Source organism: Scyliorhinus torazame, chromosome 15 (assembly GCF_047496885.1).
Source record: "Scyliorhinus torazame isolate Kashiwa2021f chromosome 15, sScyTor2.1, whole genome shotgun sequence".
Lineage (NCBI taxonomy): Eukaryota > Metazoa > Chordata > Chondrichthyes > Carcharhiniformes > Scyliorhinidae > Scyliorhinus > Scyliorhinus torazame.
Window position 1 is genome coordinate 53,582,523 of NC_092721.1, and position 27,511 is coordinate 53,610,033.

The following is a 27,511-nucleotide window of genomic DNA, read 5'->3' on the forward strand; positions in this document are numbered from 1 at the left end:
CATACCAGAAACGTCGGGGAATGCAGGGTTTTGTGAGAGAAGAAGTGAAGATCAATATTATAGAGAAATGCTGTTGGGGAAACTGATGGGATTGAAGGCTGCTAAATCCGCCAAGCCTGATAATCTAAATCCCAGATTACTTAAGGAAGTGGCTCTAGAAATAGTAGATGTACTGGTGGTCATCTTCCAGGATTCTGTAGACTTTGGAAGAGTTTCTGCAGATTGGAGAGTAGCTAATGTAATTCCACTATTTAAAAAGGGAGGGAGAGAGAAAACAGGGAATTATATAGCAGTAACCCGGACATCGGTAGTGGGGGAAATTCTAGAATCCATTATCAAAGATTTTGTAATTGAGCACTTTGAAAACAGTGGCAGGATCGGACAGAGTCAGCGTGAATTTATAAAGGGATAATAGGAGGATAGTGCACCGAGACAGACGATGACAAATTGCAAACAAGTGCAAGAAAACCTTATGTACTGTACAACAACTAACACGAAGTGCAATGCATATAAAACTGAAAATGCAACTAAAAATATTTCAGAAAAAAAACTGGCATACAGGAAACAAAGAGTAGGAATTAACCGGTCTTTTAAAATTGACAGGCAGTGACTAGTGGGGTATTGTAGAAGCCAGGTATTTCGAATACAACTAGTATAGGTAAAAGATAGCTGTTTAAGCATAAATATTAAGCCCCAGTTTTAAATACTCATTTAAAAAGGGAGGTGGTGTAGCTCTGTTATTTAAGGATGATATCCGGGCAACAGTAAGGGATGACATCGGTGCTATGGAGGATAAGGTTGAATCCATTTGGGTGGAAATCAGGAATAGTGAGGCAAAAAAGTCACTGATAGGAGTAATCTGTAGGCCACCAAATAGTAACATTATGGTGGGGCAGGCAATAAACAAAGAAATAACAGATGCATGTAGAAATGGTACAGCAGTTATCATGGGGGATTTTAATCTACATGTTGATTGGTTTAACCAGGTCGGTTAGGGATCCTCTCGGAAGGAGCAATCACAATATGGTGGAATTGAAAATACAGATGGAGGGTGAGAAGGTAAAATCAAGCACTAGTGTTTTGTGCTTAAACAAAGGAGATTACAATGGGATGAGAGAAGAACTAGCTAAGGTAGACTGGGAGCAAAGACTTTTTAGTGAAACAGTTGAGGAACAGTGGAGAACCTTCCAAGTGATTTTTCACAGTGCTCGGCAAAGGTTTATACCAACAAAAAGGAAGGACGGTAAAAAGAGGGAAAATCGACCGTGGATATCTGAGGAAATAAGGGAGAGTATCAAATTGAAGGAAAAAACATGCAAAGTAGCAAAGATCAGTGGGAGACTAGAGGACTGGGAAATCTTTAGGGGGCAACAGAAAGCTACTAAAAAAGCTATAAAGAAGAGTAAGATAGATTATGAGAGTAAACTTGCTCAGAATATAAAAACAGATAGTAAAAGTTTCTACAACTACATAAAACAAAAAAAGAGTGGCTAAGGTAAATATTGGTCCTTTAGAGGAGATTAAATCTCTCCTTTAGGGAGATTTAATAATGGGAGATGAGGAAATGGCTGAGGAACTGAACAGGTTTTTTGGGTCGGTCTTCACAGTGGAAGACACAAATAACATGCCAGTGACTGATGGAAATGAGGCTATGACAGGTGAGGACCTTGAGAGGATTGTTATCACCAAGGAGGTAGTGACGGGCAAGCTAATGGGGCTAAAGGTAGACAAGTCTCCTGGACCTGATGGAATGCATCCCAGAGTGCTAAAAGAGATGGCTAGGGAAATTGCAAATGCACTAGTGATAATTGACCAAAATTCACTAGACTCTGGGGTGGTCCGGGCGGATTGAAAATTAGCAAACGTGACACCACTGTTTAAAAAAGGAGGTAGGCAGAAAACGGGTAATTATAGGCCAGTGAGTTTAACTTCGGTAGTAGGGAAGATGCTGGAATCTATCATCAAGGAAGAAATAGCGAGGCATCTGGATGGAAATTGTCCCATTGGACAGATGCAGCATGGGTTCATAAAGGGCAGGTCGTGCCTAACTAATTTAGTGGAATTTTTTGAGGACATTAACAGTGCGGTAGATAACGGGGAGCCAATGGATGTGGTATATCTGGATTTCCAGAAAGCCTTTGACAAGGTGCCACACAAAAGGTTGTTGCATAAGATAAAGATGCATGGCATTAAGGGGAAAGTAGTAGCATGGATAGAGGATTGGTTAATTAATAGAAAGCAAAGAGTGGGGATTAATGGGTATTTCTCTGGTTGGCAATCAGTAGCTAGTGGTGTCCCTCAGGGATCAGTGTTGGGCCCACAACTGTTCACAATTTACATAGATGATTTGGAGTTGGGGACCAAGGGCAATGTGTCCAAGTTTGCAGACGACACTAAGATAAGTGGTAAAGCAAAATGTGCAGAGGATACTGGAAGTCTGCAGAGGAATTTGGATAGGCTAAGTGAATGGGCTAGGGTCTGGCAGATGGAATACAATGTTGACAAATGTGAGGTTATCCATTTTGGTAGGAATAACAGCAAAAGGGATTATTATTTAAATGATAAAATATTAAAACATGCTGCTGTGCAGAGAGACCTGGGTGTGCTCGTGCATGAGTCGCAAAAAGTTGGTTTTCAGGTGCAACAGGTGATTAAGAAGGCAAATGGAATTTTGTCCTTCATTGCTAGAGGGATGGAGTTTAAGACTAGGGAGGTTCTGCTGCAATTGTATAAGGTGTTAGTGAGGCCACACCTGGAATATTGTGTTCAGTTTTGGTCTCCTTACTTGAGAAAGGACGTACTGGCAGTGGAGGGTGTGCAGAGGAGATTTACTAGTTTAATTCCAGAGCTGAAGGGGTTGGATTACGAGGAGAGGTTGAGTAGACTGGGACTGTACTCGTTGGAATTTAGAAGGATGAGGGGGGATCTTATAGAAACATATAAGATTATGAAGGGAATAGATAGGATAGATGCGGGCAGGTTGTTTCCACTGGCGGGTGAAAGCAGAACTCGGGGGCATAGCCTCAAAATAAGGGGAAGTAGATTTAAGACTGAGTTTAGGAGGAACTTCTTCACCCAAAGGGTTGTGAATCTATGGAATTCTTTGCCCAGTGAAGCAGTAGAGGCTCCTTCATTAAATGTTTTTAAGATAAAGATAGATAGATTTTTGAGGAATAAAGGGATTAAGGGTTATGGTGTTCGGGCCGGAAAGTGGAGCTGAGTCCACAAAAGATCAGCCATGATCTCATTGAATGGTGGAGCAGGCTCGAGGGGCCAGGTGGCCTACTCCTGCTCCTAGTTCTTATGTTCTTATGTAATTTCAGCACTCATAAATTCAGGTCTTCAATAGATACATGAAACAGCATAAATTTCCATCATTGATTAAAACAGCACAGTTGCAAGACAATTTGACACTGCTTGTACTATTGTCAAGGACAAGGGCTGAGTTCCATGGCAACGATGTGGCAGGAGTCCAGTGCAAACAAACAAAGAACAAAGAACAAAGAAATGTACAGCACAGGAACAGGCCCTTCGGCCCTCCAAGCCCGTGCCGACCATACTGCCCGACTAAACTACAATCTTCTACACTTCCTGGGTCCGTATCCTTCTATTCCCATCCTATTCATATATTTGTCAAGATGCCCCTTAAATGTCCCTATCGTCCCTGCCTCCACTACCTCCTCCGGTAGTGAGTTCCAGGCACCCACTACCCTCTGCGTAAAAAACTTGCCTCGTACATCTACTCTAAACTTTGCCCCTCTCACCTTAAACCTATGCCCCCTAGTAATTGACCCCTCTACCCTGGGGAAAAGCCTCTGACTATCCACTCTGTCTATGCCCCTCATAATTTTGTATACCTCTATCAGGTCGCCCCTCAACCTCCTTCGTTCCAGTGAGAACAAACCGAGTTTATTCAATCGCTCCTCATAGCTTATGCCCTCCATACCAGGCAACATTCTGGTAAATCTCTTCTGCACCCTCTCTAAAGCCTCCACATCCTTCTGGTAGTGTGGCGACCAGAATTGAACACTATACTCCAAGTGTGGCCTAACTAAGGTTCTATACAGCTGCAACATGACTTGCCAATTCTTATACTCAATGCCCCGGCCAATGAAGGCAAGCATGCCGTATGCCTTCTTGACTACCTTCTCCACCTGTGTAGCCCCTTTCAGTGATCTGTGGACCTGTACTCCTAGATCTCTTTGACTTTCAATACTCTTGAGGGTTCTACCATTCACTGTATATTCCCTACCTGCATTAGCCCTTCCAAAATGCATTACCTCACATTTGTCCAGGTTAAACTCCATCTGCCATCTCTCCGCCCAAGTCTCCAGACAATCTAAATCCTGCTGTATCCTCAGACAGTCCTCATCGCTATCCGCAATTCCACCAACCTTTGTGTCGTCTGCAAACTTACTAATCAGACCAGTTACATTTTCCTCCAAATCATTTATATATACTACAAAGAGCAAAGGTCCCAGCACTGATCCCTGTGGAACACCACTGGTCACAGCCCTCCAATTAGAAAAGCATCCCTCCATTGCTACCCTCTGCCTTCTATGGCCTAGCCAGTTCTGTATCCACCTTGCCAGTTCACCCCTGATCCCGTGTGACTTCACCTTTTGTACTAGTCTACCATGAGGGACCTTGTCAAAGGCCTTACTGAAGTCCATATAGACAACATCTACTGCCCTACCTGCATCAATCATCTTAGTGACCTCCTCGAAAAACTCTATCAAGTTAGTGAGACACGACCTCCCCTTCACAAAACCGTGCTGCCTCTCACTAATACGTCCATTTGCTTCCAAATGGGAGTAGATCCTGTCTCGAAGAATTCTCTCCAGTAATTTCCCTACCACTGAAGTAAGGCTCACCGGCCTGTAGTTCCCGGGATTATCCCTGCCACCCTTCTTAAACAGAGGAACAACATTGGCTATTCTCCAGTCCTCCGGGACATCCCCTGAAGACAGCGAGGATCCAAAGATTTCTGTCAAGGCCTCAGCAATTTCCTCTCCAGCCTCCTTCAGTATTCTGGGGTAGATCCCATCCGGCCCTGGGGACTTATCTACCTTAATATTTTTTAAGACACCCAACACCTCGTCTTTTTGGATCACAATGTGACCCAGGCTATCTACACCCCCTTCTCCAGACTCAACATCTACCAATTCCTTCTCTTTGGTGAATACTGATGCAAAGTATTCATTTAGTACCTCGCCCATTTCCTCTGGCTCCACACATAGATTCCCTTGCCTATCCTTCAGTGGGCCAACCCTTTCCCTGGCTACCCTCTTGCTTTTTATGTAAGTGTAAAAAGCCTTGGGATTTTCCTTAACCCTATTTGCCAATGACTTTTCATGACCCCTTCTAGCCCTCCTGACTCCCTGCTTAAGTTCCTTCCTACTTTCCTTATATGCCACACAGGCTTCGTCTGTTCCCAGCCTTTTAGCCCTGACAAATGCCTCCTTTTTCTTTTTGACGAGGCCTACAATATCATTCGTCATCCAAGGTTCCCGAAAATTGCCGTATTTGTCTTTCTTCCTCACAGGAACATGCCTGTCCTGTATTCCTATCAACTGACACTTGAAAGCCTCCCACATGTCAGATGTTGATTTGCCCTCAAACATCCGCCCCCAATCTATGCTCTTCAGTTCCCGCCTAATATTGTTATAATTAGCCTTCCCCCAATTTAGCACATTCATCCTCGGACCACTCTTATCCTTGTCCACCAGTACTTTAAAACTTACTGAATTGTGGTCACTGTTACCGAAATGCTCCCCTACTGAAACATCTACCACCTGGCCGGGCTCATTCCCCAATACCAGGTCCAGTACCGCCTCTTCCCTAGTTGGACTGTTTACATATTGTTTTAAGAAGCCCTCCTGGATGCTCCTTACAAACTCTGCCCCGTCTAAGCCCCTGGCACTAAGTGAGTCCCAGTCAATATTGGGGAAGTTGAAGTCTCCCATCACCACAACCCTGTTGTTTTTACTCTTTTCCAAAATCTGTCTACCTATCTGCTCCTCTATCTCCCGCTGGCTGTTGGGAGGCCTGTAGTATACCCCCAACATTGTGACTGCACCCTTCTTATTCCTGATCTCTACCCATATAGCCTCACTGCCCTCTGAGGTGTCCTCTCGCTGTATAGCTGTGATACTCTCCTGAACAAGTAGCGCAACTCCGCCTCCCCTTTTACATCCCCCTCTATCCCGCCTGAAACATCTAAAACCTGGAACGTTTAGCTGCCAATCCTGCCCTTCCCTCAACCAGGTCTCTGTAATGGCAACAACATCATAGTTCCAAGTAGTAATCCAAGCTCTAAGTTCATCTGCCTTACCCGTAATGCTCCTTGCATTAAAACATATGCACTTCAGGCCACCAGACCCGCTGTGTTCAGCAACTTCTCCCCGTCTGCTCTGCCTCAGAGCCACACTGTCCATATTCCCTAGTTCTCCCTCAACGCTCTCACCTTCTGACCTATTGCTCCCGTGCCCACCCCCCTGCCATACTAGTTTAAACCCTCCAGTTTGCAGTTTGTAAGAGCATTGAATCAAATATATATTTGATTCAGCTTTCTCAATATGAAGTCTCCATTGTTACATTAGCCAAGCTAGCTTAAAACCAGTTTATTGCTGGTAAAGATTAGCAGAATATCACATTCCATAACATGCAGACATGAAACAATTAAAAGCTAATGTTGCACATTGAAGATGGATGGCTTGCCATCAAATCAAATGTGTTTGAGTCTAACCCAAACCAATTAGGATTATATTGGGGTGTGATTAGATGACTTAAGACAGATATGAAAGTGTATAACTGAAAAGTTTCCACCCGCCATTTTAGTCTTTTTCGGGGTGTTAGTCTGTGTCAGTGATGTAGTCTGTTAATTCTGTCTTTAATTCTCTTAGTCTGTCTGTTTAGTAAGTCTGTCCTTAATAGTCTGTCTGTCTTTAATTTTGGGGGTTCTGTCTTTGATTCTTTAAGTCTGGTTAGTCAGTCTGTCAGTCTGTTAGTCTGTTTAGTACTTTGAGTTTGAGTTTAGCTGAAGATTAGCTCTCTCTCTCTCTCTTCATGTTTCATTTCCAGACTTTGACCTTTCAAAAGTTACTTTCGAGCTGTCTGCCTAAGCAAGAAGATAATGTCTGTAATTCTCTGAAAGCTTCAAATTGTCTACGAATTGCCTTTTAAATGACTTTCAAATTGTAATCAAGCAACTACAAATAAAACAATTCTTTTTGATACCTGAGAAGTTTTAACTTAAATTTCTGTTGAGTCCCAGTAATCGCAAAGTGCTACTGGTAACCGAATAGTAGAAATAATATAAATTCCTTCAACTTTACACAGTCGAATAATAGTAGGAATCCAACAACTTGGCGTAGTCCAAAAATATTATTAGATCTTTCAACTTGTCGTAGTGCGCCAGGACTTTGATTCATCAACTAAGCTTCCCCCAACTTGGCGTAGTTCGGCAGGTTAAGATCCTTCAAATTAAAGATTCAACAGGTACCACAGGGATTGGTGCTAGAACCCCAGCTATTCACAAGATATATTAATGATTTGGATGAGGGAACAATATGTAATATCTCCAAATTTGCAGATGACACCAAGTTAAGTGGGAAGGTGAGCTGTGAGGAGGATTCAGAGATCCTTCAGTGATTTGGACAAGTTGAGTGAGTAGGTGAGTAGGTGAGTGAGATGCAGTAAAATCGGGCAAATGCAAAGTTATTCACTTTGGTAGAAAAAATGAGGAGGCAGGGTATTATCTGAATGGCCATAAATTAGGAGAGGGGAATGTGCACCGAGACCTGTGTGTCCTCGTACACCAGTCACTGAAGGAAAGCACGCAGGTACAGGAGACGGTAAAGAAGGCATACTGGCCTTCATTGTGAGAGGATTCGAGTACAGGAACAGGGATGTCTATCTTGCAGCAATTATATAGGGCCTTGCTGAAGCCACACCTGGAATATTGTGTGCAGTTCGGGTATCCTTATCTGAGGAAGGATGTTCTTGCTGCAGAGGGAATGTAGTGAAGGTTTATTAGACTGATACCTGGAATGGCAGGAGTGCTGTACGAGGAGTGATTGAATTGGTTAGGATTGTATTCGCTGCAGCACCTATCTGAGGTGCTGGTAAAGTTAGACACTCCTGTTAATTTGTTAGATTTTTATTATTTTCTCATTGTTTCAATAAGTCTGACATTTGAAGACTAGAATAACTTGGTATTTTTGTGAGAGTTACTCTACAAACTGTTTAAGACAAAGGATATACTAATAGCTGATGTATTTTTGTTATTCTAGGCTTGTTACGAAACTCCCCTAGATATCAAGTTTAGGTAAAACACTCTCGCGTGTCGAGACCTACAGAAAAAATATATGGCCCAAACATTTCACCCGTCTGGCACGCGTTCTCGGTGGGCAATCTGCCCTGGAGCACAATTACACACTGGCTAGTCAATCAACAGCAATCCAAAGTGAAACGTGCCCTGTGAAAGGCTAAGCACTGGCAGGGAAGGTGCGAAGAGGGTATGCACTATGAAAAGTTAACCTCAGGGGGACAATCACCGCGGAACTTCTTCAGGGAACTGCTGACCTGTAAAAAGAAAAATCAGTGGAAAAACCGTGCACAGAGCTCAGTTCCCGAGCATGCTGGTTTAAACCGGCTGGAACTTTGTCACACTGCACACACATTCACCATGATTTGCCAATAAACTGCATCTCAAGCTCCTCGCCCACATGTTTCTATGCCGAGGTAAGTTTCACATATGTATTACAGCATTTCTTTCCTCAGTGTTGCAGATATTATTTTTTCTCCCTTGAAAAGTATTCCCTCTTTTACATGATATTCCTCACAGAAGTTCCAGTACTCTAGTCCAGCACAAGGTGCTCTACTTCGATTTGTGGCCAACTATTTTGCACAATTTCCTGCAGTTTAATCAGGGTGGTATCATTCTTGGTCACTTCCCTGATCTCATCTAGTTTGGTTCGTCACAGGTAGTTCTTTGTCTGCATGTGAACCTCTGCCTCCCTTTCTTTGTGGTCTTCATCTGTGCTGGGTAGGCATGCATATGATAGAGTGTCTGCAAGTGCCTGGATTCTATTTGAAATGAAATGAAATGAAAATCGCTTATTGTCACAAGTAGGCTTCAATTAAGTTACTGAGAAAAAACCCTAGTCGCCACATTCCGGCGCCTGTTCGGGGAGGCTGTACGGGAATTGAACCGTGCTGCTGGCCTGCTAGGTCTGTAATCTAGGTAGTAATCTTTGGATTTTTGGTGCAGCACAGTTCAAGGGCTTTTTAAGTACAGACTCCTAGGCTTATGATCAGACTTTGCCATGGACAAACTGGTGGAAGTTTCTAGGCCAACCACAATTGCTGGCATTTCTTTCTTTATTTGGGAATACCTCTGCAGTGTTTCAGCTATTGGTCGGCATTCTCCGACACTGCGCCGGGTCGGGAAATCCCTGGGGGGAGGCACAAATCCCGCCCCGCCGCTGCGACGCTGGCTGCCCTATTCTCCAACGCTGTTTTTCGGGTCCAACGGGATTCCCACTACGCCGGTCGGGGGCCGTTGACAGCACCACCCCCCCCCCCCGCAATTCACCGGGCCCCGATGGGCCGAGTGGCCATCCAGTTTTGGCCAGTCCTGCAGGCGTGAATTACTCGCACGCACGGCAGGACCTGACAGGTAAGTGTGCGGGGATGGTTCTGGGGGGGCGGGACCCCCACGGTGGCCTGGCCCGCGATCGAGGCCTACCGATCCTGCGGGCGGGCTGTTTCCGTGAGGGCCTTCTTTCCTCCACGCCGGGCCCCTGTAGGGCTCTGCCATATTGCCCGGGGGCTGGCGCGGAGAAGAGAACCCCTGCACATGCGCGGAAATACGGCGGCCGGATTGTGCATGCACAGAAATATGGCGGCCGGTCTGCTCATGCACAAGATCATGCCGGCCGTTCTGCGCATGCGCGAACTCACCCCGGCCCTTCGCCGCCGGCTGGAGCAGCGTCAATCACTCTGGCGTCAACCTAGACCCCAAACATTTGGAGAATTCCTCACTTTCGGGGGCTGTTGACGCCGGAGTGGTTGCCGCTGGTTTTCCCGCCGGCATGGGGACTTAGTCCCCAGAAGGGAGAATCCCGTCCATTGTTTTTGAAACAAATGGCCATTAGAGGTTCATTTTGCATGAGAACAGCTCCGAGACCGCTTTTGAAGTATCCACTGATATCTTGATTGGCTGACTGACATCGTAATGCTTCAACATTGGTTTCCGAGGACAGATCACCATGGCCCAAAACCCTTTCAAGTCTTTCTTACATTCTGAGGTGGGATGTTCACGCTGCTTCAATTTTACTCTGACCCGGCTCCAGTTAGAAGAACATGTCCCAAGTACTTGATTTCATGAAGACCTATTTTGCACATTACCTTCTTTAGTTTAAGTTCCTTTCTTTAGCTCTTGCCAGCACCTTCCTCAGTCTGTGGTCATGTTCTTGCCGTGTGGCTCTCCAGACCGGCACATTGTCAACATAGGTTGCAATGTCCTCGAACTCTTCAAACAGTTGCTTCACTGTTCTGTGGAACACCTCAGGAGCTGAATTAATACCAGAACAATTGGATTTGTGTTTGTTGTCACATGCACCGAGGTACAGTGAAAAGTATTGTTCTGCGTACAGTCCTGACAAACCTTTCCATACATGAAAAACATCGGACGTACGACAGATACACAATGTAAATACATAGATACAGACATCAGGTGAAGCATACGGCATGGAACGATCAGTTCAGTGCATAAGAGGGTCATTCAGGGGTCTGGTGGTAACTGCGGGGAAGAATGTTTTTGAATCTGTTAGTTCATGTTCTCAGACTTTTTTATCTCATACCTGATGGAAGAAGTTGGAAGAGTGAATAGCCGGGGTGGGAGGAGTCTTTGATTATGCTGCCTGCTTTCCCAAGGCAGCAGGAGGTGTAGACAGAGGATGGGAGACGGGTTAGCGTCATGGACTGAGCTGTGTTCATGATTTTCTGTAGTTTCTTACGGTCTTGGGCCGAACAGTTGCAATATCAGGCTGTGAGGCAGCCAGATAGGATTCTTTCTATGATGCATCTGTAAAAAAGAGTCAATGTGGATCAATGCATTCTGGGAGTATGGAGTTGACGTGTCTCATGACCAACCTCTCAACGCACTTTTTAATGATGTCAAGGTCACCGGATGTTGAAGCACATTGCCTGGTTCATATTTGGCACCAGTATGATGATGGCCTTCTTGAAGCAGATGGGAACCTCAGAATGGAGTAGGGAGAGGTTGAAGATGTCCGCGAAGATACCCACCAGTTGGTTCCGTACTCTGTCAGGACCCGTTGCTTTCCGTGAGTTCATTTTCAAGAAGGCCGATCTGACTTTGCAGGCTGTGACCTGCAGGGTGTGTCCAAGGCTTCTGGAGCAGTTTGTCGCCCAAATGGTTTGCTGAAGATACAAAGATACCATGTGGAGTTTCCACATAATATTCATCTTTTATTGTCACAAGTAGGCTTACATTAACACTGCAATGAAGTTACTGTGAAAAGCCCCTAGTCGCCACATTCCAGCGGCTGTTCGGGTAATGAGCCGGCATTATTCTCCCCGTGTCTGCATGGTTCTCACTCCCACAACCCAAAAAGATGTGCAGGACAGGTGAATTGGCCATCCTAAATTGGAAAAAAAAATTGGGTACTGTAAAAAAATTTACCTTCTTCCAGCTTGACCTGCCAGAAGCCTGAACTCAAGATCCTGGACTGGACTCACATCGATTGATTATGGGGGAAGATTTCAACACGGTCCTGGTTCCAAGGCTGGATCGGACGAGTGCCAGGTCTGGGAAGGTATCAGCTATGGCAAAGGAGTTGCGGGGTTTATGGAGCGCATGGGGGGTGGGGGTGGAGGGGGAGGGGTGGGGGTGGGGGGGGTTGAACCGTGGAGATTTGGGAGGCCAAGGAGTGAGGAGTTTTCATTTTACTCCCATGTGCACAAGGTATATTCCCGGATAGACTTCTTTGTGTTGGACAAAATGCTGCTGGTTGAGGTGGTAGATGCTGAATATTCAGCAATTGTGGTGTCAGATCACACGCCACACTGGGTAGACCTGCAAGTTAACAAAGGAAAGGGCCAGCACCCACAGTGGAGGTTAGATGTGTGGGGCTGTTAGCGGAGGAGGAGATGGGCGAGTGGGTGAGGGAAGCCATTCGGGGATATATACCACACAGGTGAGGTTTCGGCTGGGGTGGTGTGGGAGGCACTGAAGGCAGTTATTAGGGGCGATACTCATCTCAATTCGGGCCCATAAGGAGAAGGCTGAGCGGGTGGAATTCGACAGGCGGGTAGGTGAAATTTTGCAGGTGGTCAGGAGGTATGCAGAGTCTCCGGATGAGGGGTTCCTGAAGGAGTGTCAGAGACTGTCCACAGGTAAGGCAGAGGGACAACTTAGGAGGGTAAAGGGGGCGGTGTATGAATATGGGGAAAAAGCCAGCAGGATGCTGCCGCATCAGCTGAGGAAACAGGAGGCGGTGAGAGAGATTGGAACAGTAAAAGATACAGGGGGGGAGGTGGTTTTGGATCCGGTGGGGGTGAATAAAGTGTTTTGGGAATTTTATAGTGGATTGTATGAATCGGAACCCCCCCAGCCGGGGAGGAGGGTATGAAGTGATTTCTGGGGGTCTGGAGTTTCCGAGGATAGATGTTGATAGGGTTGTGAAGAAGGCCTATGGAGTGTTGGCCTTTATTGGTAAAGGGATTGAGTTCCGGAGTCAGGAGGTCATGTTGCAGCTGTACAAAACTCTGGTACGGCCGCATTTGGAGTATTGCGTACAGTTCTGGTCACCGCATTATAGGAAGGACGTGGAGGCTTTGGAGCGGGTGCAGAGGAGATTTACCAGGATGTTGCCTGGTATGGAGGGAAAATCTTATGAGGAAAGGCTGATGGACTAGAGGTTGTTTTCGTTGGAGAGAAGAAGGTTAAGAGGAGACTTAATAGAGGCATACAAAATGATCAGGGGGTTAGATAGGGTGGACAGTGAGAGCCTTCTCCCGCGGATGGAAATTGCTGGCACGAGGGGACATAGCTTTAAACTGAGGGGTAATAGATATAGGACAGAGGTGAGAGGTAGGTTCTTTACGCAAAGAGTAGTGAGGCCGTGGAATGCCCTACCTGCAACAGTAGTGAACTCGCCAACATTGAGGGCATTTAAAAGTTTATTGGATAAACATATGGATGATAATGGCATAGTGTAGGTTAGATGGCTTTTGTTTCGGTGCAACATCGTGGGCCGAAGGGCCTGTACTGCGCTGTATCGTTCTATGTTCTATGAGTTGGTGGAGGGTTTGGGAGCCCCAATTGGGCTGGGGGAAGTGATCGACGGATTGGGGGCGATGCAATCGAGTAAGGCCTCGGGACCTAATGGATACCCGGTTGAGTTTTATAAAAGGTTTTCCAGGCTGTTGGGGCCGTATCTGGTGAAGACATTTAATGAGTCCAAGGAGCTGGGAGTGCTCCCCCCCAACGTTATCGCAGGCATCGATTTCCCTTATTTTGAAGCGGGATAAGGATCCGGAGAGTTGTGGGTCGTATAACCCAATCTCCCTGTTGAATGTGGATGCGAAATTGCTGGCAATGATCTTGGCCATGCGCATAGAGGATTGTGTTCGGGAGGTAATAGGGGAGGATCAGACGGGATTTGTGAAGGACCTGACGTCCAACATTAGGCGGCTCCTAAATGTAATAATGATGCCTGCGGAGGGGCGTGATGTCGAGGTGGTGGTGGTCATGGACGCAGAAAAAGCCTATGATCGGGTGGAGTGGAAGTACATGTGAGATGTCCTGGAAAGGTTTGGGTTCGGGCAGGGATTTGTTGATTGGGTCCGGTTGCTAGAGCAGGCACCGGTGGCGAATGTAAGGACCAACCGGGTTCGATCAGAGTATTTTAGTCTGTGCAGGGCTCAAGGCAGGGGTGTCCACAAGGCAGGGAGATTGTCTATGAAATTGAGCTGTCGGTGGTTTCAGCATCTCCAATGTTGCATTTCGTTCACTTCTGACACGATTTCTTGTTTTTATGTTGCAGGATGACTGATATAACCATTATTGTAAACCAACTTTTTTCAGAACACAATGAAGCTTGATTTCATCCTACATTTACATGTGCTATATAACCTCTGAAACACAGGTCACGAGACCCCATGAAGTACTGAGTGTACCGTATTATTTATAATACTGGAGTCCACTACCCCAATCACTCTAATATCATGATAATAAGTGCCGCTTTAAAGAAAACTGCAGCGTGAGTAGTTAGTTCAGAGAGATAATGCATTGTCTTTTGTCATGTTGAATTTGCTTGGTTGTGGAGGCAAGAATTTACTTTTCAGAAAACGATCTGCCTATCGAGATCTAGATTTTTCATTCAATTTCAATTACATCCATTGGAACTAATTAGTCATTTACATCTGTTCTTTAAAAAAAAAACTTGATGAATTTTACCAGCTGCAAAATTGTAGTCAGAAACTATAAGAACATAAGAACTAGGAACAGGAGTAGGCCATCTGGCCCCTTGAGCCTGCTCCGCCATTTAATGAGATCATGGCTGATCTTTGTGGACTCAGCTCCACTCTCCGGCCCGTACACCATATCCACGAATCCCTTTATTCTTTAGAAAGGTATCTATCTTTTTCTTACAAACGTTTAAAGAAGGAGCCTCAACTGCTTCACCAGGCAAGGAATTCCAGAGATTCACAACCCTTTGGGTGAAGAAGTTCATCCTAAACTCGGTCTTAAATCTACTTCCCCTTATTTTGAGGCTATGCCCCCTAGTTCTGCTTTCCCCGACCAGTGGAAACAACCTGCCCGCATCTATCCTATCTATTCCCTTCATAATTTTATATGTCTCAATAAGATCCCCCCGCATCCTTCTAAACTCCAATGAGTACAGTCCCAGTCTACTCAACCTCTCGTCATAATCTAATCCCCTCAACTCTGGGATTAACCTAGTGAATCTCTTCTGCACTCCCTCCAGTGCCAATATGTCCTTTCACAGGTAAGGAGACCAAAACTGAACACAATACTCCAGATGTGGCCTCACCAACACCCTATACAATTGCAGCATAACCTCCCTAGTCTTGAACTCCATCCCTCTAGCAATGAAAGACAAAACTCGATTAGCCTTCTTAATCACCTGTTGCACCTGGCCACCAAATTTTTGCGACTCGTGCACCAGCACACCCAGGTCCCTCTGCACAGCAGCATGTTTTAACATCTTACCGTTTAAATAATAATCCATTCTGCTGTTATTCCTCCCAAAATGGATAGCCTCACACTTGGCACCATTGAATTCCAACTGCAAGACCCTAGCCCATTCACCTAACCTATCCAAATCCTTCTGCAGGCTTCCGGTATCCTCTGCACTTTTTGCTTTACCACTCATGTTAGTGTCGTCTGCAAACTTTGACACATTGCACTTGGTCCCCAACTCCAAATCATCTATGTAAATTGTGAACAACTGCGGGCCCAGCACTGATCCTTGAGGGACCCCACTAGGTTGCCAACCAGAGAAACACCCATTTATCCCCACTCTCTGCTTTCTGTTAGTTAACCAATCTTCTACCCATGCTACCACTTTACCCTCAATGCCATGCATCTTTAGTTTATGCAGCAACCTTTTGTGTGGCACCTTGTCAAAAGCTTTCTGGAAATCCAGATATACCACATCCATTGGCTCCCCGTTATCTACTGCACTGGTAACGTCCTCAAAAAATTGTACCAAATTAGTCAGACACGACCTACCCTTTGTGAACCCATGCTGCGTCTGCCCAATGGGACAATTTCCCTCCAGGTGCCCCGCTATTTCCTCCTTAATGATAGATTCCAGCATTTTCCCTACAACCGAAGTTAAGCTTACCGGCCTATAATTACCCGCTTTCTGCCGACCTCCTTTTTTAAACAGTGGTGTCACGTTTGCTACTTTCCAATCCTCTGGGACCACTCCATAGTCTAGTGAATTTTGATAAATTATCACTAGTGCGTTTACAATTTCCCTAGCCATCTCTTTTAACACTCTGGGATGCATCCCATCAGGGCCAGGAGACTTGTCTACCTTTAGCCCCATTAGCTTGCCCAATACTGCCTCCTTAGTGATTACAATCATCTCAAGGTCCTCACCTATCATATCTTTATTTCCATCAGTCACTGGCATGTTATTTGTGTCTTCCACTGTGAAGACTGACCCAAAAAACCTGTTCAGCTCCTCAGCCATTTCCCCATCTCCTATGCGGGGGAGGTGGGGTCAGGGTGTTGAGCTTGATGATCAGCCATGACCACAATAAATGGTGGAGCAGGCTCGAAGGGCCAAATGGCCTCATCCTGCTTCTATTTTGCATGTACAAAGTAACAAAATTTCCCAGAGTCGAAGGAACGAAAAGATCCATGATGGCACTTCACCTAGGAATTTTGGCAAATAAAGAACAAATCTTTTAAAATCATGAAAATAACATCTTACATGATGACTCCAATATTTTCTTTGGTGGTTTGATAGGACATTCTTTCACCTGGAAAACAAAAGCACAGCTTTTTTAAAAAATGACTTCTTATTTGGAGTTATTCAGGCCCACACTCAATGGTTCCAATGGCCTCCTTACATGCTATAAATGACTCAATGGTTGGGATTTAATGGCCAATCCCACAGCGGGATCTTGTGAACCCACCAACGGCGACCCCCCTCCCCCTGACTCCCCCCTGGGTTCCCCAGTGGTGGAGGGTGAGAATAACAGGAACCCTGTTAAAAGCAGTGGAACCGAAGATCCTGTCGCCAGTCAATGGAAGGCCACCTCTGCCGTGGCAAACACGCTGAGGTGGGTGCTTAAAATCCTGCCCAATGACTCTACCTTGGTAGTGTGATATTTTAGGATTGCCATATGAAAACATCCATGCACACATGCAGAAAGTAAGTTCTGCTTACAGCTGACTCCAATGATTGTATCTGGAAACAGCATGGCATTAAGATGATGGCCGGGATTTTCTTGCTCTGTCGTGGCGAGACCCACCATGGGGGTTTCAGCCACCCAGCCAAAGGTCTAGACAATCCCAGAGATGGGCTTTGCTGGGAAATCCCACCTGAGGGCTAAAATCAAACTCTACCAGGCCATTGTCTTTACAATCCTGCTGTATAGTGCATAATCCTGCAGCTGCTAAGGATACCACACCAAAGTTCTGGATTGCTTCCACTAAAGACACCTAAGGTCCATCATGAGAATTCCATGCCAGAACAAAATTGCAAACAACAATGTCCTCCATCTGTCTGACTCTGAGTCCACTTTCCAAGCATAATAGTTTAAACAAATAATATTTTAAAGCAGAGCAGTCTTCTCTTAAGACAAGGAAGAGATTTAACCAACCTAGTTGAAGCAGATATTTGAAGACATACAGCCAGATTCTGAAAGGGTTCCAACAGGAACCAAATCTGTTTTATAAAGCAAGTAATATTCTATGCCCTGCTAAATTTAAGTTGGATCAAGAGCTGTATGTTTCTTGGTGTTTAATGGGATATTGTATAGTTGTGTTAAGAGGTAATTGTAAGCTGTTCTTTTTGGGTGTGAAGTTAAAAGTTTAATATTGTATTTATAATAAAGTTTTGTTTCAGAGATACAAAAGCCCTATTTTTTCATGCAATCACTCCTGGAGTGAATCATTCTTTCTGCACAGTCTTAAAATAAACTAAAATATTGGGGTTTCGGTCCAGTATCCTAGCCACTGTTGGGGTCTGGTCTGGGATCGTAATAAAATAGCATTGAAAATAAAATAGATGAAAAGATACTGCAACCAGAAATGAAAAAGTACAATCTGATAGCCATTACAGACATATGGTTGCAGGATGACACATATTGGAACCTGAATATTGAAGGGCACGTAATGTTAGGAGGGACAGGAGGCCAGGGAAAGGCGGAAAGGTGGTTCTGCTAATTAATGATGGGATTTGCTAAGGGATGAGCTACGTTCAGTAAACCAGGATGTGGAAGAGATGTGGTATTAGATGAGAAATGATAAAGGTAAGAAGTCACTTGTGGGAGTGGTGTACAGGTCCCCTAATTCTAACTACATGCTAGGACAAAGTTTAAAGGAAAAAATAATAGGAGTTTGTCAGAAAAGTACAGCGATAATCAGCGGGGAGTTTAAACAACATTGGACTGGAAAAATCGGATGTGAAAAGGTAGTCTATATGAGGAGTTCATAGAATATTTTTGGGTGTCATGTGAGAGTACCTTTAAGAAATGGGTGTTTATTACTGCAGTGATGTCAGAGAGTGGGTGGAGCTGGGCTGTCTGTCAGCTTTTTACTTTCGCTTTAGTCTTTTGGCTGCAGGGTGGGTTTGGTTTCATTTTAGTTTTGGAGAAGCTGCAATCACAGCAGGATGTGTGTGGATCTCTGCAAGCTTATGAGTGTCCATTTGCTGATTTCAACGTGGTAACTGTTCTCAGTAGTGAAGTTAAGCCTGATGTCTTTCTGTAAAAAGGTGTTTTTAAGTCTTATGGATGTTAAAAGGAAAGCTTAAAGGATTACTTAGTATTGTCGTCTTTGGGGGTTGTATTTGAATTAATGGTTGCTAAGATGTTCACTGTATGTTTTGTTGCTAAATGTTTATTTCTTTGGTTGGCTCTGAATATGGCGGTCAATATGATCGCCTTTCTTAATTCTAATTACTTTTGCTCTAGAGTCGCCAGGTATCTTTCAATACCGCCACAAGGTTCAAACCGAATACTGGTCAAAGACGCAATACACCAGTTAGTTAGTTCAAAGTCAAATGCTTATTTATTTACACACACAGTTAAATATGCTCATGCACAAATACTACAGACTAAACTATCGCTACTGCTAAAGCCTATACTTAGCTTCGGGCACCCACTCAGTCAGAGGAACAATGACCGTTGTTCAGTTCTGAGGTTGCTGGGGTGGAACTGGTACGGGATAACAGCTAAGGTCGTCTGTCTGGTAGCGTGCGTTGACCTTGGACTTACTTGTTTCTGGTGCAGCTGTTGGACAGGTCTCTCCTCGGTGAGAGCCGGATCCAAGAGAACGATTCTCTCTTGGGGGCTCCTTCTTATACCCAAAGGGGCTTCGCGCTCTTTTGGGCGGGCCTTGAACTTGGCCCCAATCAATTGGGCCGCTTCTCGATCGTTCCTATCGATTTCATCCAATAAAGGGGTGGGTGCCCTGATGGCTGGGCGTGTCCTAGTTGGCCATTGGCCTGCTTTGTTCTGGTCTCCTCTGGCGCCGGGGTGTTTGCCTCAGTATCGGTTACTCAAATGTTACTCTTTTGTTCCCGGAGATGGGCAATTAGTGTGCTAATGGGCCTACAGTTTTGGTCTTGTCTGGGAGCTGTGGCTCCAATAAACAGACAAACCTGCTTGTTTTCTCAGTATTGTCCATTTTCCCTGCAATCTTTGCAAAGTGTCCATTTTGTAATTGGGAAGTGGCCATCCCAGATGGCTACACACCCTCCTTGTGATCCTCAACGCGAAGCTGACCAAGCTGGGCACCCATAAGCACTTCACGGGCTCTACACTGCCCTATCCTATGAATCACAATTTTTTACCTAAAATCATTTTACATACATACATCATTATAAAACTCTACGAGGCGCTATGGCATTCAGGCATCTAACTGTCCTCAATAAACTATCCTCACTCAAACAATCAAAAATAATCTACAACACTTTAAACTGTACAAATAGCAGCAACACAAGTTTCTCTGGCTTGGCAGTCAAGCACAGAGGTTTACATTTCTTTATTGAACGAACAAAACACACAAAAAGAAAAACGGATGCACTTCAATTCACTCGAAGGGTTGGGGGGTTTGGTGAAGTCTGAAAATAGGGGACCTAAACGTGTATACTGGGGTGCGAGAGCGGGAGGCTCTCCTTCGCCATTTTCTGAGTCTAAGTGTTTGCACTGCACTGCAGAGTATCGCCAGTACTAAGAGTGACTCTACTATGTAAGATAGTGAATACTAGGTTATATACTTGTCACACCAGGTCGGAGTATCAGTAACTGTCTCGGGGTTAACTATCTCGGGGTACAGTGTATGGCAGGGATGAGAATCATTCACGGCCTGTGTGGTAGGGGTCAGGGGGTAGCGTCCGCCCGCAACTGAAGGGATCCCGCTAAGATCCAGGTGAAAAACATGAAGGTTGTCTTCATCTTTCCTGTTGTCGGTCTTCTTCTTTTTCTTCCTCTAGGGTTCCTGAGGTTCCGGAGTTCTATGGACACAAGCATAATATCTGTTATTATCTTGCTTAAGATCTCGTAAGTCTGTCTGTCTGTCCTTTGAGCCAATTGCCCATTATGATTGGTCACCATCTGTGACTCCCTCATTTTTTTTTTTTTTAAACCAAATCTTTGGACAAGACATCCGAGAAAAAAATACTGACACAGTGCGAGCCATCTCACAGCCTGTGCGATCTACCATCCTAGTGCTGAGGATGTAAATAGCATACGGAAGCAACCTAAGGGTCGCCAGAAACAAACAAAAGAATTTTGAACGTAACGAGCCAAAATGGGGTGTGTATGGGCCGCGGCAGGTAAGCAATGGGTGGAATCCCCGGGTAGGATGGTGATCAGTGCCGTTTGTGCTCTACCTGAGCGTAGCTGACCAAAGGGGGGCCCTCAGGCAGGGCGGGGACCAGTGCCGTTTCTCAACTGCCTGAGCGACCGGCAAGAACGGGTAAGAATGTGGTCGTCATGGGGGCTGCCTCTCGTGATCGAATCAGAAGAGTAGCTGTGAGTGGTGTCTGTCGACAAACTAGTTCTTCTGAACGGTTGTCTGTTGACAAACTTGTTCCATTAACAGCCATTGGGCGTCAAAATGGTAGTGGCGTGGGGCCATGGAAAATTTTTCAATCGCAAACAACAAACATGTACATTAAACAAACAAACAACATATCTCTCCATTGGTTCCTTTTTGCCATCATCTGGACACCTCATTGCTCAGTAGCGAACAGGGCCGCAAAGGGATTCGTTTGGTGGGAGTCAGACTCTATGTCATCATCTTCTCCCGGTTGCCATACTCTTGACTGGAGTAGTTTGGCTAAAGCTGCTTGGGGCGAATTGGGGTTCATCTCATCATTCCGGATGAGCCTGAACAAATTGTCTCGGTGCCAGAATCGCCTGTCGAGGTTGGAGCTACTAGGTTTTAATCCGTAATCGTCGGTCGGTGGGTCTGGGTCAGGGGCCTTGATGTACCTGATTTCGAAGGGGTCACTGGAATCATGCTTGAATTCGCTGGGAGTGGGGCCTGGTGCAGGGGTATAATCATAACGTGGTGTGCTGTGGCTGTCGTCATTGCTATCGCCACCACTGTCGCTGCTGGTTGAAGGAAGGGAGAAGCGGAGTCGTGCCTCTGGGGGTGGAGTTGAAGATGTGTCTGAGGACGGGCTGGACTGGGGGAGGGTAGGAATGCGTCATCTGTGGGCGGGGCGTGCTCGTCTGCTGCTGCGAGCGAGGTGTGGTGTGCATGGTTGTTCTGCGAGCCATAAGCCTTAAATTGGTTTCTGTGAATCTTGCCGTTGGGATATTATCTTGTATACCGAGGGGCTGACTTTGTCCGAAATAGTGTACGGTCCGGAAAATTTGGGGGAAAGGAATGAACTGGGGTTGTATAAGGAAAGCATCACTTGCTGCCCGACTACAAACTAGGTGGCGTGTACCGTTTTATCAAAACAAGCTTTGCTTTATTTCCTGCTGGTCCCAAGTCTCACAGCTGCTGCGAGCTGGGCTGCCTTTATGTTCTCAATAAGCTGCTGTACAGCATTTTCATGCATGAGGGCGGTGACTGCGGGGCTGGTCTGTCCCTTTCATGGGGTATCCGGTCATGAGAGTGTGGGGGGTGTATCCTGTGGACGTGGATACAGTGTTTTGTAAGAACATTCAAGCAAATGGGAGAACTGAATCCCAGGTGCTGTTGTTCTGTTGTACCATTTACCTGAGAGTGGCTTTGAGAGTTCTGTTCATCCTCTCTACGATGTCGCTTGACTGGGGGTGGTATGCTATGTGGAACTTCTGCCTAATTCCGAAAATTGTGAGGACGTTCTTCATTACCCGTCGTGTAAAATGGGAGCCTTGATCAGACTCTATACTGCGTGGGAGTAAAGATATGCTGTGTTAGGATTTTAGATGTTGTTTTGGCCGTTTTCGTTCTGGATGGAAAAGCTTCCACCCATTTTGTGAAGGTGTTGATGACCACCAACACATACTTAAAATCATTTCTGCAGGCGGGTAGGGGTCCTATATAATCTATCTGCAAATTCAGATGTCCAGGGGCCATTAACAGGGTGGGTGTGACGAAGCTGAGCCCTTCTTGCATATCTGTCTGGATTGTTCTGGGCACAGATCAAGCAATTTTCAATGTAGTGAGTAACATTGGCTTTTAAATCAGGCCACCAGGAGAGTGGTCTGAGGTGGGTTAGAACATAGAACATAGAAAATACAGCACAGAACAGGCCCTTCGGCCCACGATGTTGTGCCGAACCTTTGTCCTAGATTAATCATAGATTATCATTGAATTTACAGTGCAGAAGGAGGCCATTCGGCCCTTTGAGTCTGCACCGGCTCTTGGAAAGAGCACCCTACCCAAACTCAACACCTTCACCCAACACCAAGGGCAATTTGGACATTAAGGGCAATTTATAATTGGCCAATTCACCTAACCCGCACATCTTTGGATTGTGGGAGGAAACCGGAGCACCCGGAGGAAACCCACGCAGACACGGGGAGGACGTGCAGACTCCGCACAGTCAGTGACCCAAGCCGGAATCGAACCTGGGACCTGGTTAGGGTGGGTTCAATGCCTTGGTGTCCATGATTGTCATGGAACTGACAAATAATCTGGTTCCTGTCCTGGCTGGGAACTACATAAATGCCGTCTTTCAAAATCACACCGTCATGTGTGGTGATTGCGTTCTTAAACTTATCGTACGGTGCTGGGAAGGTTCCTTTTAAAACTTCCCTGAGTTTTTCATCATCCTTTTGGGCCTTTGCTAGATCCTGATTGTTGGTCTGTGAGACCTGAACCGCGTGTACTGGGGGGGGGGTTCCAAAAGTAACCATGTCTGGAACCTGCCTTCGCTAGGGCGTCTGCTTTAACGATACCAGGGGGGGGAAGAACGGTGATGACTGCGAACCTTAATAATGCCATATTTCCTATCTTTAGCTGTCTCCAGAATATGCCGGAGTAATGGGGCTGAGGGTAGGGGCTTTCCGAATCCTCTAGTTTCCCACAGGGGTAGGAATTCCGTTAAACTATTACAGACATATAAACTGTCCGAATATATGTCCGCTAGGTTGAAAATGAGTCAGGGTGATCAACAATGTAAGCTATGGCTGCCAGTTCTGCTGCCTGTGAGCGTAGATGTCCTGGCAACTTTAATGAGATCTCATCTAGGGCGTGTCTAGGCTACTGATCTTTACCAGGATGTTGCCTGGAATGGAGAGTAGGTTTTACGAGGAAAGGTTGAGGGTGCTAGGCCTTTTCTCATTAGAACGGAGAAGGATGAGGGGCGACTTGATAGAGGTTTATAAGATGATCAGGGGAATAGATAGAGTAGACAGTCAGAGACTTTTTCCCCGGGTGGAACAAACCATTACAAGGGGACATAAATTTAAGGTGAAAGGTGGAAGATATAGGAGGGATATCAGAGGTAAGTTCTTTACCCAGAGAGTAGTGGGGGCATGGAATGCACTGCCTGTGGAAGTAGTTGAGTCGGAAACATTAGGGACCTTCAAGCAGCTATTGGATAGGTACATGGATTACGGTAAAATGATATAGTGTAGATTTATTTGTTCTTAAGGGCAGCACAGTAGCATTGTGGATAGCACAATTGCTTCACAGCTCCAGGGTCCCAGGTTCGATTCCGGCTTGGGTCACTGTCTGTGCGGAGTCTGCACGTCCTCCCCTTTTCTGCGTGGGTTTCCTCCGGGTGCTCCGGTTTCCTCCCACAGTCCAAAGATGTGCAGGTTAGGTGAATTGGCCAATGATAAATTGCCCTTAATGTCCAAAATTGCCCTTGGTGTTGGGTGGAGGTGTTGAGTTTGGGTAGGGTGCTCTTTCCAGGAGCCGGTGCAGACTCGAGGGGCCGAATGGCCTCCTTCTGCACTGTAAATTCAATGATAATCTATGATTAATCTAGGACAAAGGTTCGGCACAACATCGTGGGCCGAAGGGCCTGTTCTGTGCCGTATTTTCTATGTCCTCTGCATAAATGCCGGTGATTCTCTTGCCATTCAAAACTGTGGAGGAGCCATCCATATAAATTTTCAGGGGTGCGCATGTGTCTGTGGGCTGGGGTCTCTGGGTTATATTACCTGCTTTCCTGGGAGCTGACTTAGGTATAAATGGGCCTGTGTTGTGTTTTGTGGTGATGATCTCACTCTCATGTGGGGTACCTGCATATTGAAAATTATCGGCTAGGAAAGTGTGGGTCTTGGTTCTTTTAACTGTAATGTCCCCTCCCTGTAAATCCTGCGCGGATTTGGCTGACTGTGCCATCTTTAAGTCGACCGTTTATTAATAGCTGTGTTGGGGTGTGTTCAGTGAGAATGGTGATGGGGCTGAGTCCTGTAATGTAGGCGAAGTACGGTACTGCCCAAAAAGCTGCGAGCAGGTGCCTTTCGCAGGCAGAAAATCCTTGCTCGACAGGTTCTAACACGCGCGAGGCCATGGGGCGTAATTGGTCATGGCGTTCCTGGAGGAGCACGGCCAAAAGGGTTCGATCGGTGCTTGCAACTTCAATTGCGTATGGGGAAAGTGGATCTGGGACCTGCGCTGAGGGCTCACTTTAAAGCATCCACGGCATCCGTGTGCTTTGGAAGCCATTCCCAAGGTGCTTGCTTCTTGAGAAGTTTGGATAGGGGTGCTGCTTTTGTGGCGAAACCGTCGATATGGTTTCGGCAGTAGCCAACCAGTCCTAGAAATGACCAGAGGGCTGTTACGTTATTGGGAAGGGGCAATTTGACGATCGAGTCAAGTCTCTTTTGCTCGATCTTGCGGTTACCATGAGTGATTACTGTACCCAAGTAAATCACTTTTTCCTGCAAAATCTGGGCCTTCTTGGGGTTGACTTTACATCCAATCTGTTTTAGGAGTCCTAGGAGTTCGGCGAGAAGCGAAATGTGCTCTCCCTTTGTGTCTCTCTGTAGTAGTAAGTCATCTACATACTGGACCAGACAATCGGGTCGGGAAAATCTTGCTGGTCCATTTGCCAGCTGTCGGTGGAAAATGGAGGGGGAACATAGAACATAGAACATTACAGCGCAGTACAGGCCCTTTTGGCCCTCAATGTTGCGCCGACCTGTGAAACCACTCTAAAGACCATCTACACTATTCCCTTATCGTCCATTTGTCTATCCAATGACCATTTGAATGCCCTTAGTGTTGGCGAGTCCACTACTGTTGCAGGCAGGGCATTCCACGCCCTTACTACTCTCTGAGTAAAGAATCAACCTCTGACATCTGTCTTATATCTATCTCACCGCAATTTAAAGGTATGTCCCCTCATGCTAGACATCATCATCCGAGGAAAAAGGCTCTCACTGTCCACCCTATTCAATCCTCTGATCATCTTGTATGTCTCAATTAAGTCACCTCTTAACCTTCTTCTCTCTAACAAAAACAGCCTCAAGTCCCTCAGCCTTTCCTCATAAGATCTTCCCTCCATACCAGGCAACATTCTGCTAAATCTCCTCTGCACCCTTTCCAATGCTTCCACATCCTTCCTATAATGCGGCGACCAGAATTGCATGCAATACTCCAAATGCGGCCGCACCAGAGTTTTGTACAGCTGCAACATGACCTCATGGCTCCGAAACTCAATCCCTCTACCAATAAAAGCTAACACACCGTACTCCTTCTTAACAACCCTCTCAACCTGGGTGGCAACTTTCAGGGATCTATGTACATGGACACCGAGATCTCTCTGCTCATCCACACTGCCAAGAATCTTACCATTAGCCCAGTACTCTGTCTTCCTGTTATTCCTTCCAAAATGAATCACCTCACACTTTTCTGCATTAAACTCCATTTGCCACCTCTCAGCCCAGCTCTGCAGCTTATCTATGTCCCTCTGTAACTTGTAACATCCTTCTGCACTGTCCACAACTCCACCGACTTTAGTGTCATCTGCAAATTTACTCACCCATCCTTCTACGCCCTCCTCCAGGTCATTTATAAAATGACAAACAGCAGTGGCCCCAAAACAGATCCTTGTGGGAATTTGTGGAAACCTTGTGGAAGGCACGTCCACGTATATTGTTGTCCCTGGAATGTAAAGGCGAATTTGTACTGGCACGCTTTATCCAATGGAATGGACCAAAAGCCGTTGCTAATGTCCAAAACCAAAAAAAATGTTGACTGGAGTCCTTGTTTGAGCATGGTCTCGGGACTCGTGGCTACGGTGGGGGCTGCTACTGGGGTTACTTTGTTCAGTTCCCGGTAATCAATGGTCAGTCGCCATGATCCATCGGGTTTCCTGACGTGCCAAATTGGTGCATTATTCGTGGAGGCTACTGATCTGAGTACGCCTTGGTCAAGCAGACTCTCTTTTACTTTCGAGATTTCTCCCTCTGCCTCTTGGAGAAAACCGTACTGCTTTTGGGGCCTGGGGTCGGGACCTGTAATGTTCACTAAGCCAGCGATCTTGCCACAGTCGTGCTTGTGCTGTGTAAATGCTACTTTGTGTTGCTGAAGGACTAATGGCTCGAGGGTCGAACCAGAAGACTCCTACTGCGCTGATTCTGTTTGCATATTCTCCAACTGTGAGCGTGGCGGGGGCTCGTGCTGCCTTTGCCATTTTCCAAACACATTTATTTACCGGATCAAATGAAAGGTTGTGGGAGCTCATAAAATCGATTCCTAGGATGTGTTCAGCTGCCTGGGGTAGATCGACCAAAACTACGGGGTGTTTAGTCGTAATGTTCCCTATTTGTATCGCTACAGGGGCTGTGATGTGTCCTTGTTGTAAATGACCTGTAAAGCTGCTGAGTGTGATGGTGTGTGTTGTGGGCCACGTGTCTCGTTGGAACATCATTGAGGAATTTAGCGTGGTGCGGGACCCTCCTGTGCCCCAAAGAAATTCTACCGGGTGTCCACGGATATTGCCTGCTACGACCGGTCTACCGGACTTGTCCCAAAGGGTGTCGCAGACCCAAGTTGGGGAGCCCGAACACCGTCAGTTGGTGCCGTTCATGTCTGTGTTCTCTGAACGGGCGCTAACGCTATGGATTGGCTTTGCCCTATTCTTATTTAGGGTGCCTGTCTGTTGGGTTTTCTGCTGCTTTTGGGGCGCGTTGCACTCTCGTACATAGTGACTTAATTGTTCACAGTCGTAGCATTCCTGGAATTTGGGTTGCGGTGGGCTGTTCCTGCCCTTATTTACCCATGCGGGGTTCTGGTGCGTCCTGACTGGATTCATGTCTGCCTGCTCGTCCTCTGGTTTTGCAAATGCGGTTTTGCTTTGGACGGATT

The 27,511-nt window shown here is 46.0% G+C and overlaps 1 protein-coding gene and 1 long non-coding RNA gene across 10 annotated transcripts in view; both read right to left on the bottom strand.

Moving 5' to 3' along the window:
• Positions 1-27,511, bottom strand: part of dzip1 (DAZ interacting zinc finger protein 1) — a 646,334-nt gene that overhangs the window by 299,622 nt on the left and 319,201 nt on the right. For all 9 annotated transcript variants that reach the window (XR_011935128.1, XR_011935127.1, XM_072476252.1 and 6 more), the window contains one exon: positions 16,503-16,551. Coding sequence is in view for 7 of the 9 variants with exons in the window: in XM_072476252.1 (XP_072332353.1) it covers positions 16,503-16,551 (49 nt within the window). In the remaining 2 variants the exon portion in view is untranslated. The remainder of the gene's footprint in view (positions 1-16,502; positions 16,552-27,511) is intronic.
• LOC140391597 (uncharacterized) lies at positions 18,786-26,264 on the bottom strand. Its single transcript, XR_011935129.1, has 2 exons — positions 26,184-26,264; positions 18,786-20,255 (listed from the first exon to the last, which is right to left on the bottom strand). It is a non-coding gene; the product is annotated as an uncharacterized lncRNA (long non-coding RNA).